This window comes from Lemur catta, chromosome 17, assembly GCF_020740605.2.
Source record: "Lemur catta isolate mLemCat1 chromosome 17, mLemCat1.pri, whole genome shotgun sequence".
Taxonomy (NCBI): Eukaryota; Metazoa; Chordata; class Mammalia; order Primates; family Lemuridae; genus Lemur; species Lemur catta.
The window spans coordinates 28,160,366-28,173,433 of NC_059144.1; the positions used below are offsets into that span (position 1 = coordinate 28,160,366).

A 13,068-nucleotide genomic window follows, 5' to 3' on the forward strand; every position below is an offset into this window, starting at 1 on the left:
ATCCCAAACAGCACCCCACCCCCACTCCTTAAGACCTCTGTCTGGCCTGGGCAGGAGACCCCTCCCCATTCAAATGAATTGTCTTGGCAATTAGTCTCTGGCCTAAAATGCCACCACCTGTGCATACTTCTGGGGCTAAGTGCTGTAACGCCACACAGTGCCCTTGCCTCCTGAAAGAATTTCACCCAAGTCCTTCCTTGGCCCATCTGTAAAGGATTGGGCATTCTCCGGACGCCAGAGAACAAAAACTCAGCTGGCCTCTAGCATCCACTGGAAGATTTATTTCTTTAGGGTTCTACCCCAACCAGTCGTTTAAAAACCAAGTAACACAGACCTGAGGGGTAGGGGTTGGGGACTGCACCTCCCTCCTACTCACCGTGGACTGCAGTGGGGAAGAGGGAGGGGCGTGAGAGGCGCTGAAGCAGAGCAGCAGCAGAAATGGGGCAACGACGTCACAGAGCCAGCTCCGTCCTCTCCCAGACCCTGGCTGGAGCCCCTATGGCTTGGGGTGGGGAGTGGGTAGAGCCCACCCCAGCCCCTCCCCCTCCCTTCCTCAGACAGCCTCCTTGAGGGCTCATCCATTTCTTCCGGCAGGAGACTGAGGCACACGGAGAGGAGGAAGTGGGAGAGGAGGACGCAGGAGAGGCAGGGTGGTGGCACAAATGAAGGCAGAGGTGAGAGGCGCGGGCAAGGCCCCGGCTTGGAGGCCCCTGGACACTCCAGCCCCACGCCCACCCCGGGGAGGGGCGAGGAAGCCACACCGTCACGCAGCATGTTGGGGAGATGAGGCGGGGTTTAAGGCTGAGGGGCTCCGAGGCGGACACGTGGCCCGCCTCAGTCGAAGCCGTGCCAGTCGCTGTGCTCGGAGTCGTATTCCAGCTCGGCGCCCACGCACTTGACACCGTCCAGCAGCATGGGTGTGCCGTGGTGTCGGTCTGCAAGGCAGGGGTGCGAGTGGCCGTGCCACGCTGCGTCCCTCGCCCCACCCACGCGACCCACTACAAGAGGACACCTCCCCCTTCCCTCAGGGATCGGCTGGAAGGGGGACCCCGGCCCTTTTTCAGACCGGGCTCCCGGGGCACAGAAACCCCTGCGGCCAGGCTTGCGCCTCCGTCCTCCAGCCATACCCGTGCCTTGCGCTCTCACCCATGACGCGTGCCTGCACCACCACGCGCACGCAGGCGCCCGCGGCCCCTTCACAGGCTAGCAGCATCTCCTCCTTGAGCACGCCCTCCTTGTGTGCTGAGTACTCACACTTGACGCTGTAACCTGCCGGAACAGGGGCAGGCGGTCAGCATCTCCCTCCGCCTACGATCCCACCCCCAGCACTCACTGGCCCCCACCCAACACCTAGACATGCAGAGTCTCCCCCAGAAAGGAGCAGGGGTAGCCCCTCTGGAGCCCAGAGAACCATGGCCCCCAAGGCAGGGTGCGCGGGCCTCAGAGACTTCCCATTCTTCAACGAGCTCCAGGTGCCTCTGGCCTCCAGGCCGCCCCAGTATGGGTCAAATTCAGGCTTCCAAAACAAGGGCCCGCTGATTCCCGGGAAAGGAAGGCAGGGAGAGGCGGAGATGGGGCGGGAAAGCGGGCAGGGCAGGCTCTGAGTGGGTCAGGTGGCCAGAGGCAAAGGCTGCAGAGGTCTCACTCAATCCACTGTAGGCCAGGGTCACAGGAGGAGACATGAAACTGAAGCTGTAGCTTCGAGAAACTGACACCCTGGTCCCGGCCAGGCTAGCGGCGGGGGAGCAGGGCCTGAAGCCAGCCTGGAGGGAGACGCAGCCTGAAACCCACGGCCTGGAAATGGTGAGTATTAGGAGTTAGCCACAAAATGCCTGCGGCTCCAGCAGGTTTTTCTTGAGGGGCGGGCAAGAGGGAGGGCTGGAGGCGTAAAGCCAGTTCCTCGGCGGCTCCCGTCTCAGTTACCTACCCACTGAGGAACCTATCATGTGGTGGGCAGACATGGGCCAACAGTGTGAGCTCACCGATTTCTGTCCAGGGACAGGAAGTGAGGCCTGGGGCATGGGACCTGCCAAGTTGCCATAAAGAGGTACCATGTCCCTGACTTGCTGAGCTGCCCCTCCACCCTAGATGGGGGGAAGGGAGCACCCCACGTTCTCACTCCCACTCACATCCAGCCCCTGCTGGAGGAGGGGCGCACCTTCAGAGGTGGGCACAACGCTGAGGAGCTTGAGGTACAGGCTGGGGACAGGTGCCTCGTGGACATCCTTGCTCAGTTTGTGCACCGGAGGCAGAGTGAAGGTGATCTCATACCTGTGCAGGATCTTCAGGAAGCCGACCTGCAGCAGGAGGGGGGAGGAAGGCACCTTCACTTACTGCTTCCCCCAGGGCCCACCCAGTCGTGCCACCTATGATCCTTGTGGGCCCCAGCACCTGCTTCCCTGAGGAGCCCAGGAAACCTCATTCCCTCCATCACTCCACCTGGTCCACACCCCAGCCCGATGGCCCCAGGGCCTTTGACAGAGCCCCTTCCCCATAGGACCTCATCCCCACAGCTCAGCCAGCACGTTCCTCAGCATCTGGCTCATGGGCCCCACTGTCCTCAGTGGTCTATTTTATTAGATGAGAAAATGGAAGCCAGGACATGACTGGCCAGAGGACACACAGTGTAACCAAGATAAAGTCCTCCCTAGACCTCTTGGCCACTTCTGCCATGTGTGGTAGACAGCAAAGCACAGGCCACTTAAAGGGGAGGCTGAAAGTCCCACGACACAGGCCACCCACCTGCCCCCACCACTAGTACCTGCCCAGAGCCAGCAGCCCAGGGTCAGGGACGCTGGTCCTCTAGTCACTCATATGGAGACACCAGGCAACACAGCACGGGATGAGGGATGGGATGGAATTAGATGATGGACACTATCCAGCTGCATCAGCCCAGAGCTGGCCCACAGGCCTGGCACCATTGACCTAGGGCTCCTCCCTGCCCTGCTGGCACCTGACCACAGGTGCCTGCCTGCCCACTCAAAGGCTCGCTGAGCCTACAGCTACCTGCTCATGACCCAAGCAATTTCTCTTGTTCATACACAGTGCTTGGCAACCAATACCCTCTGGGACAGATGCCATTCTTGGAAACTCCAGGGGTGTGAAGGGCCATAAGCCAGGGTGGCTGCTGAGCAGGGTGGCTAATGGGGGTGCAGTCCAGCAGGTGCAGGGTGCATGCTACACCCGCAGGTTGCCTGGGCACACAGACTCCGGCTCATGGTTACTGGGCCTCGATGGCCACCTGTGGGGACCAGTTGGGACTGACTGTACAGAATTTTAGCCTTTTAGTGGGACCAGACTGACATCACCACATAAACCTCAATCCATGTGACCCCCTTGCACTCTGCTAGTGGAGGGCACACCTCTCAAGAAGGCTTTCTGGCTGCACCTACCAACTGCCCCTGTGACCCAGCTCTACCACTTGCAGAATTTTCCAGAGGAAGTACTCAGAGATGTGCAAAACAAAAAAAAAAAAAACTCATCACTACCTTATTTATAACAGTGAAAACCAGAAACAACCGTAACACCCAGGAATAGGGAACTAGCTAAATCAGTGATGACACATATAATGGAATACCAAGCGGTTGTAACATCTCATGGAAAATTATTTACTAACACATGCAGGAGACAGTTCACAACAGAGGCAAACAAAAAACCGAGTGTACACCGTGATACCAGCTTTTGTTTTTGGAAACAAAGCTTTAATAAAAGCTGGAATGACACACATTAGAATATCAACCATGGTTATTTTTGGATAGTATGACTCTGTGGTACTTTTAAATTTCTTTGCAGTTTTCCCTATCTTCCCAATTTTATCTAATAAACATGCGTGGGTTTTCCAGTGGGGGAAGGGAGCTATTTTTAAAAGTTTTGGTTCACTCTGTTTAAACTCTGTTCCCTTGGGGAAGCTGTCAGCTGAAGGAGAAAGAGTGAGGATTTCTGAGCTGGAGAAATGGATACAAACCTGGGCCCTTTTCTGAGCAGGGCAGCAGGCCCCTCCTCAAGGCCATCTCCAAGGACCAGACCTCTGCTCCCCACACCCTCAAGGGCACACCTGCTCGACTCTGGACCCAGAGTCGAGCTTATTGACCCAGTTGAAGGCCTCAATTCCTGTTTTCCCCAATCCAGCTCCTCTAGACACTCTCTCCTGCCCCTTTCCAAGTGGATGTGGGATCCCAGTGTCCCAGCAGTGGGAGGAACATGCTGGAAGGGGTGTGAGCTGTGGCCACCAGGAGAAGTGGATGTTCCCCCAAGCAGAAAATGGGGGTGAGAAATACTACTGCAAAGAGCCTAAATTAGCCAGAGATTTGGCTAAAAAAAAAAAAGGGAAGAAAAAGTCACAGCTTGTTATTGCCATAATTAGCTTCACACCTATATCACATATATACACCCTTCCATTCTCATACCAACTCTATAGGGTGTGAACTGGCTCCAGTTGAAAGGAGAGAAACCACGGTGGCCTCCCTCAGGTCACAGAGCCAGAATGGCTGGCCTAGACCTGAACCCAGGCCTGTGGCACCACAGCCTTGACAACCGCCTTCCATTGCCATTGTCTGTGTGAGGCTGATGATGTCAACGGCTCTGCTCACCTTGATTCAAGTGACATTCTAAACATACTCGTTTCATTGAAATCTCACCACCTCCCATTTTACAGATGGGGAAACCAAGGCTCGGGGAGGGGCAAACACATGACTGTGAGCCCAGCTGAGAGGAGAGGGGACAGGTAGGCCCAGGAAGCTGTCAGAGCCAGGGAGGAGGTGGACGGGGGGAGACTGGTGGGAGTGAGGCTGGCAATGGGGGAGATGTGCATGTACCTTGACCAGAAAGCTGCTGTCGCCCTCCTGGGTGACCATGACCACTGAGTCATGCAGCTTCTCATCAAAGTGGACGTGGCTCTGGGAGCCTTCTGCATCGTGGCCTGCCGCAAAGCGGATACTCCGGACTCTGGGCTTGTTGCCTAGGAAGAGTGGGAGAGGGCTCCAGGGGCTGCTAGCTTCCCCTTCCCCCAGGAAACCATTCCACCTCCTCCCCTCCCCACCTCTAAGACTGCCCTTGACACCACCCAGCACCCACTGGCTGGGCTCCTTTCAGGCTAGGAAGACATGGGATCATGAGGCTTCAGGCCCCCACTCTGCCCCTACCTTCCTGGTCTTCCCACAGAAATGCCCTTCCCAACAGTGATGTGGGGGGACTCAGGGATTGGCTAATACAACCCCTCACGTGGAAGATGAGGCTGGTGCCAGAGACAGGAAGGGACAATCCTCCTGACTCTCACCAAGGCTGGGCAGTGTAGGGCTCAGCACAGGCCTCTGGACACGCTGCCCAGTGCCCTCCCCCATGAGGCCCCTGCCTGCTCCCCGATGACCTCTGTGGGGACAGGAATGGGGTCTAGGAAACCTGCTTCGGGTGGGAGAAAAAGAGAGGGTCACAAAACACACTTAGCCCACCTAGGAGAGGCCGCGGCTGCCACTGAGCCCCAGTGCTCATTGGCAGGTAAGAAGGAGGAACCCAGGGGGCCTCCAGAACCCATCCCACCCCGAGACCTCTTTCCCTCCTCTGCTCAGTCCACCATCAAGGCCCTGGGCTGTCCCTGAGCAGGGTCAGATTCTCCAGAGCCAGAAAGGGCAGAGGGTTGCGACAAGCAGGGTGGTGGAGAACCGGTCTGAGGGCCTGGGCTGGATGGACACTCGGGCTGGGGGAGGCCAAGGGCATGACCCTGGTCCTCTCTGACCCCCAGCCCAAGGCCTCCCGAGAGCCCTTCCCAGAGTCCTTTTGGTGGGAGGGCCTGGGCCGGCCTTGGGCTGGGCTCTACGACATGTAGCAAAGGACATCCACAACCCTGGCTGAGCCCCTCAGACCTGACCCTCAAATCTTACCAGGTCTCCCTCGCCGAAGACCCTCCATTGGACTCTGAATGAAATCTAAATTCCCTTCCATAGCCTGCTGTGGCCCTGCCTACCTCCTCAGTCTCGGTGCTCACCACAAGCCCCTCATGCCCCCGACCCCCACAGTGGAACAGGAGGGCTGGAACATGGGGACATGAGAGCACACACCTCCACAGACCAGCATGCCAAGGAGCTAGCAGGGGTCCCCAGGACCTGACACAAACCCTGGCATATTCTGAATCCCATTCAGACACACACACACACATACACACACACACACACACACACACACACACACACAGACACACACACACACACACAGCCAACACAGGTCCCACCTGCAACCATGGCCCTCCTTACCAGGGCCGACTGGAAGAGCTCATGCAAACCCCGCCAGCCAGAAAGCACTTACCCTTGTTGGCTGCAGCCATGGACGCCCTCCCTACCACGGGGCGAGACACGCAGCTCCTGCTGGACACCGCCACTCAAGCTCAGCAGCCTCCCATGCTCTAGGGACACCAGCAGGAGCCTAAAGGATGGGGGTTGGGGAGGGCATGGGTCAGGGTTACCCATGGGCCCGTGGCTGGGGGAGAGCAGAGGAGCTCCCTTTAGGAAGGACCCAAACCCCTGCTGCTCCCAGCAGCCCAAGGGGTGCCTGCATCCACCAGCATGGGGCTTCTGCCCGACCCTCCACCCACCACCCACATTCACCAGGAGCCCCACCCTTGCCTGATACCCCTCAACCCAGGGCCCTGCCAGCATGTGCTAAGCTACAGCTTCCAGGTGCCAAAGGACTCTTGTGTCCAGCCTACCTGGGGCTGGCAGGAAGGGCAGCCTGGAAAAGAAGGGGACTTTATTGGTACTTTCCAGGGGCCAGTTCTGACAGTGCTGGGCCTAGAGGCCACATTATTTAGGTCACACACCCAAGGCAGTGGGGTACAGGTTAGAGCTGACAGTGTGCTTGGTGGCGGGCAGGAATGGGGACCACATAAAATAAACATGTCCTTGGAGCTCTCCCTCCTGGTGATCCATCAGGGCCATATACAGAAGAGATGCCCGGGGAGGGGGTATGCCCCCACCTCAACCCACCATTCAGACCCTGGCCTGAGTCTCAAAGCTGCTCCCAGCTCCTGGTACCCAAGCTGCATCAAAAAGAATAAGAGCAACTAATAGAAGCAGATGGAACACATGAAAGCGGAGCATTCACAGAGATTAATAAAAAAGAAGAAAGCAAAACAAACCCAAACCCTCATTTGTCACCACTGACAGTAGCAATGCCCTAACTCTCCTTTGAAAACTGGCGACCGAAGAGAAATAATTCAACCTGTCTCTTGGCCTTTCTCGGAAGCAAATTTCCCTGGTGGTTGATGGCAAGCTCCTCTTTCCAGAAGAATTCTTGCTAATAAATAACAAAGGGATGGCCAAATGCTAAGTCATTCTGCAGCCCCTAAAGAAACAAATGCCAGAGGCAACAAGGAGCCAGTGGCTGCTAGAACACGAAGGGAAGGTGGATGGGACGAAGGGAAGGTGGATGGGACGTATATACTCACAGAGGCCCGAGTGCCTTTGACAGATGACCTTGTGTTATTCTTACGGGGGAATAACGCAGGTTTGCAGTGGAGGGATGTGACCTCATCCAGTCACACGCTGGTCCCTCTCCCCTCGCTCCTGCGGGACAACCTGACACACTGACGCCTCCTGATGTGAGGCAGCCCGAAGTCACAGCATCACTGACAAGGGCTTCCTGCCAAAAATGTTTAACCTGGATCTAAACAAGCCTCTAGCTCCAACTTCTCATGTACTGAAAACACAGAGGATGGTGGAGCAAATTAAATGACTCCGTGAGAAAGCAATGAGACAAACCCAGAAGGCAAGATATTCTACAGGATGATTGACCTGTTTTTTTTCAAACTGCAAGAATTAAAAAAAAAAAAAAAAAAGGAAGGAAGATTGTTCTAGATAGGGAAGCCACAAACTATAGCTGCTTACTCAGCCGACAGTCAGGTTGCCACCTGTTTTTTGTAAATAAAATTTTACTAGAACACAACCACACTTATTCGTTTACATGTTGTTCACAACTGCCTTTGCACTGAAACAAGACCACTTCACACAGTTGTGACAGAGACCACACACAGCCTGCAGAGTCTATCTGCCCCTTCACAGAACAAGTTTGCCAACCTCGGTTCTAAATTAACACATTTAAGAGACCAAGAAGGCAGGAGAATCTTCAGGACAAATGACCTGGATTTTTCACCACATGAGCTGCAAGAAGAAAAGTCAATAGGGGAGGAGGTTTCTATCTAATTACAAAAAACACATTTGGGGTCTGAAGCCGAGATGGCCTTTAAAGAAAAAGAAAAATGCATTAATTAAATAAACAAACATTGGGGGATAATTGGGAAATGTGAATGGCCTGGATATGAGATGACACAAAGAAATGAGTAGATGTTGTTAGGTGAAACAATGGAATTATATTATGCAGAGAACAATGTACTTCTTTTTTCAGAGAAGCACGTTCAAGTATTTAGAGATGAGTGACCCATGAGTGACCTTGGCTAGTCAGTCCAGGGACTGAAGAGAAACCACAGGATGGCCTCATAGTCTGGGGCTGGGACTGTCGAGGGCATGACCTCGAGGTCCCTAGGGTGCCGGGCTGCCCTGGGAGCAGGTGTGGCCTCACCTCCCTCCCCACTTCTCAGAAGTCCACCCAAGCCCAAGCCCTGCCTCACCGGCAGGGTGTTTGCCTCTTGGGTACCAGCAGCCCTGGTATGAGGAGGCCTAGGGAGATGCAGGCAAGGCTTGGCCTCTGGAATGCAGGAGTGGCTAGGGCAGGAAGAGCCCCAGGCCCCAGCACCTCCCTGGAGGCCAGTCCCAGGCCCCAGTCCAGGATAGAAGGAGGGGAACTATGCCCCACTCACCTCTGGCCAGGTGACTGGGGTTAGTCATCTCAGCCCTGAAATGCTCAGCTTGTCCCAGGGAGCTTGGCCTTAGAGAGCAGCCTGCTGCCTAACCCACCCACTCTAGCTACCCCCTGAAGCTATGGACTCAGAGCATGTGACAAATGGCCAAGCTCAAGGGTGCAAGGCCCTCCTCCTACCTTGCAGAGGCTGCTCCAGCCACACCTCTGCAGCCATGGGGCAGTGACAGCCCAATGTCCACAAGGTCCTCCCATCTCCCAGGACACTTCCTAGAGGCCCAGGTGAAACTCTTAACCAGGGGGAGCACAGGCTCCCAGGGGCCCTTCTCACAAAACATGCTGACCCAGTACCTGCAGGCCCCCCCCACCCCACCCCCGCGCCTTCCCTCCATCCCTCAGCCCACTGCCTGGCCCCTGCCCACTTTGCCCTGGCCATACCATCAGCCAGGAACAATCCCCTGTCCCCTTCAGGGGACAAACCTCAGACAGGGTCTCAGCCCCAGCACACCCCTCCCTTGCCAAATCCCAGGATAGGACTGAAACTCTTTATAGCAGGGGTCCCCAGCCTACAGTGAGCTGTATAATTATTTCATTACATGTTACAATGTAATTAATAATAGAAATAAAGTGCACAATAAATGCAATGCACTTGAATCATACTGAAACCATCCTCCCTCTCCCCGGGTCCGTGAAAAAATTGTCTTCCATGAAAACGGTCCCTGCTGCCAAAAAGGATGGGGACCACTGCTTTACAGGGTCCCCTTTCTCACTTCTGGGATCATTTGACATCTGTCTTCCCCACCTTACAAGGTCAGTGACTGTGTTTTTGCTAAGCCCTGTGTCCCCAGCACTTGGCATAGCATCTGACATATATAGTAGTTGAGTGAACGACCACATAAGGGGAGCCCAAGTCCCGGCCTTGGCCGGGCCTCCAGGCAGATGTGTTGTGGTCAGGGCCAGCCACTGTACCGGAGGCTTTCAGGAAGCGGAACTCCCCACCCTACTCTTAGCCAACCCCTGCCTCAGAGAGTGTGCCCTCCCACCGGCATTCCTCCCTCAGCCTTGCTCCATTCAGTCAGCTGGTTACCTGCCCGTGCCCACCTTGTGATGCAAAGCCCACTGAGGGCAGAACCACGTCTCATGCAGTGCCCAGCACTCAGTAAAGCCCAGACCCTCGGGACCTCCTGTAACCCTTGGACAGTGAGAACAGAGGGAAGAGGCAAGTGACTTCAGGGGCCCAAAGGAGGCTGGAAAAACCCAGCGTCCTTTCTCAACAGAGAGCATGCTGGTCCCTGTCCCAGAGGAGCTAGACTCTCACCCACACACAATTCCTCATCAGAAGCAGGAAAAGAGGGCATCGGACCTCCCCTGATGCAGCCAGAGAGAACTGCTAGGCCGCCCTGCAACCCCAAGCCCAGCCCTGCCTCCCGCCTCCTTCTGTGCCAGCCAAGTCTCCACTGTGGCCCAAGCCACATGGCCCCCAAGAGGCAGCAGTTCTAGTTCAAATTCCAGCTCTGCCCTTGCTGGCTGTACGGGTAAGTTATTTCACTTCTCTGTCCCTCAGTTTCCTGATCTGTAACACAGGAATAAGCAGTGGCCTCTTCCTCCTAGGGTTTGATGAAGTTGTGCCTGAAGCTATGTGACAACCCACCCAACCCCCACCTCCGCAAAGCAAACCCCCAAAGGCCTGGTTTCTAAAGCAACAGCAATTTCAGCAGCACTGGTGAAGAGAGGCACTTCAGGTCAATCCTGGAGGAGCCAGGAGTGGCCCTCAGAGTAGCCCCCAGGGATCTCAGCCTTCTCTGGAAAACAGCTCAAGGGTTAAGGTGGCCTCCCTCCCCTTCCTTCCTCCTGTCCTCCCCTTCTCCCACTCCCAGGGCAGCCAGGCCCCTAGGGAGGGCCAAAGAGCAGACTGCTGACAGTTCCCTGGCCCCTCTAGCCAGAAGGCCTTACAAAGACGATGTGGAGAATGTATATCCTGGAAAATACACAGGGAGGAACATGGTGCCCCTCCTCCCAGAAAAAAATATTATGCCTTCCTCCCTTGGATGGACTGTCAGCAAGTCAGGGGTGGGACCCTGGACAGTCACAAGATGGGAAGGGCTGGAAAGCTGAGACAAGGGCCCTGGGGGCTTCTTTGGCTCTCAGTTGTTCTCAGGAAATCTGAGAGGCCTTCCCTCTGGGGGACAGAGCGCTACCAGCTTCAGTCCTGCTTAGGTTCAGAGAGAAAGAGAGAAAGACTGCTTCGAGGCTACCTTCCCCAGGGACATAGCAAGTGGGCAGACAGATGGACAGTCACACAGGAACCCAGAGTTCTCAGCACCCCAGACTCCTGCCCCACAAGGTACTCCTACTACTCCCGGCCATCCCATTCTAGGGCCCAAGGCTCTAGACTGGAAGGAGGGCCAAAGACAGTGTGTCCATGGCAAAGCAGAGCTCCCAAACCTGCCACACCCTCTTGCCCCCCAACCCACTCCATCCCTCTCTCCAAAAGCAGCCCCCATACCCCAACGTGTCACAGGGCTAGCCCCAGCTTGTCCTCTACTGTGTGGCTGGGGGCATGCCTCATTCCTTCTTCAGTCCCCCTTCTCAATCTGGTCCTGGGACTTTCTCTGAGCCAAGAACACCACAACCTTCCACCTTCCCCACCTCTTCCTCTTCTGCCCCTAGCCTGGGGCTCAGTCCTGGCTCGGGCACTCAGTCTAGAAGCAGCACTGTCCAGCCTCCCATTAAAGCTCCAGTCTGTAATAATAATGCTCACTGAGGCCTTGAGATGGGGCCACACTGATCTGCTGACCCCCGGAACCTGACATAGGACTGGACACACAGCTGGGACCCATATACTCAGAACAGGCCTGGAAAGGCAAGGCTGGAGGTCAGGTGTGGTTGTGGCAGCTTCACATCCACTCAGCCTTGATGTGACTTCATTTCCTCCTCCCTCCAGTAAGACAAAGGTGGAAGGATAAGCATGGGTGTGTTCTCTCCCATAAAACCAGTGAGGTGCAGAAGGGTGAAATGGGGAAGAAACTCCCACCATCCCACAACCTCCCACCTCCTCAACAAGTGCTCTGTCCAGCATCCTCCCCACCTTGCCCTCAGCTAGAGGATGCTCACACTCCTCCAGCCTCTAGATTACATGCCTCACCCAGGCCCTGCCCTGGGCCTGTGACCCAGAGGCCCCAAGAAGCAGAGGCCAGGCTGGGTCCAGGGGGTGACAGCTGTCCCCCTCACCCTCTTCAGTTCCATGGGACAGAGAAACACCCTACCCACAGCTCCCAAAGCCAAGATTCAAGAGGAAAGGTAAGCTGAGACTTCCCCTCAGTCCCACAGGGCCCTGCTCACTAACAGGAACGCTGGTCCAGAACCTAAATCCAATCCCTCCTGCGGCGTGCCACCAAACAACAATGCAGGTATAGGACTCTGAATCCTCTCCGGCCGCCATCCCCGTGGGTGTGGCACCTCCACTCCCACCCCATTCTTCTCGGTGGTGGTGGTGGTGGTGACAATGTAGCTGGACATTCCTCCATCACACCCACCCCGTGTTGCGATTCGGCGGCTCTGTCCCTCAGAGATAACCCTGTGGGCTTCCCAACCTCAGCTGACGCAGGAAGTCTCCGGAGCCCGCTCTCTCAGACATCACCGCCCTCCTTCCTGAGGGTGCCCAGGCACCGCAGGTTCTGCGAAGCTACTCGTCCAAGGTCATGCAGCAAGACAGTGGCAACAGCGGGGTCGTGGGGAGGAGGGGGTGTTGACCCCATTACGCCCCCGCCCTCGCTGTGACATTAATGCCCCCCCAGAGGGCCCCGCGGAAAACATCCCTGCTCCATCAGCTAACCGTCACCCGCGTCCCGAGGACCTGATATCACCCCACCCAGGCACCGGGGGGTCCTCCAAGCTGGGCCCCGACGGCGGCGCCCCCCTCCCCAGCTCTGCGATCACTGCGGGTGGGATCCCAGGCACTGCTCAGGACTGGGCTGGGGGCAGGAGGGGATCTCAGCAAGCCGGGCAGAACCGGGAGGTGGGGGGAGGAGGGACGTTCTCACCTTGCGGGGTGCACCCCGGGGTCGGGCCGGGCAGGGACGACCGCGACGGTGACGGCGGCGGCGGCGGCGGCTGCAGCTGGGGCTCAACGCCGAGCACGAGGAAGGGATCCCCGCGCCGCGGCCGCACACCTCACGGCACGCCCCCGCCTCCGCCTATTGGTCAGCCAGGGGGTGGGGCGAGGGATGCTTCTGACCAATGAGCGGGCTCCAAAGAGCCGCCAAC

The 13,068-nt window shown here is 56.6% G+C and overlaps 1 protein-coding gene across 1 annotated transcript; it reads right to left on the bottom strand.

The window, feature by feature from the left end:
- Positions 1-261: 261 nt before the first annotated feature.
- Positions 262-13,003, bottom strand: C17H20orf27 (chromosome 17 C20orf27 homolog). The gene is made up of 6 exons (XM_045529019.1): positions 12,846-13,003; positions 6,298-6,414; positions 4,815-4,957; positions 2,159-2,297; positions 1,147-1,269; positions 262-935 (listed from the first exon to the last, which is right to left on the bottom strand). Exons 2-6 carry the CDS (start codon positions 6,314-6,316, stop codon positions 835-837), a joined length of 525 nt encoding a protein of 174 aa, XP_045384975.1. The 5' UTR covers positions 6,317-6,414; positions 12,846-13,003; the 3' UTR covers positions 262-834.
- Positions 13,004-13,068: the final 65 nt, after the last annotated feature.

Excerpts from the sequence above, each read along its gene's own strand:
- C17H20orf27 (XM_045529019.1), bottom strand. Across the intron at positions 2,298-4,814 it reads ACAGCAGCTTTCTGGTCAAG|GTCGGCTTCCTGAAGATCCT; the intron begins GTACATGCACAT and ends CTCCTGCTGCAG. Across the intron at positions 936-1,146 it reads GGTGCAGGCACGCGTCATGG|ACCGACACCACGGCACACCC; the intron begins GTGAGAGCGCAA and ends CCTGCCTTGCAG.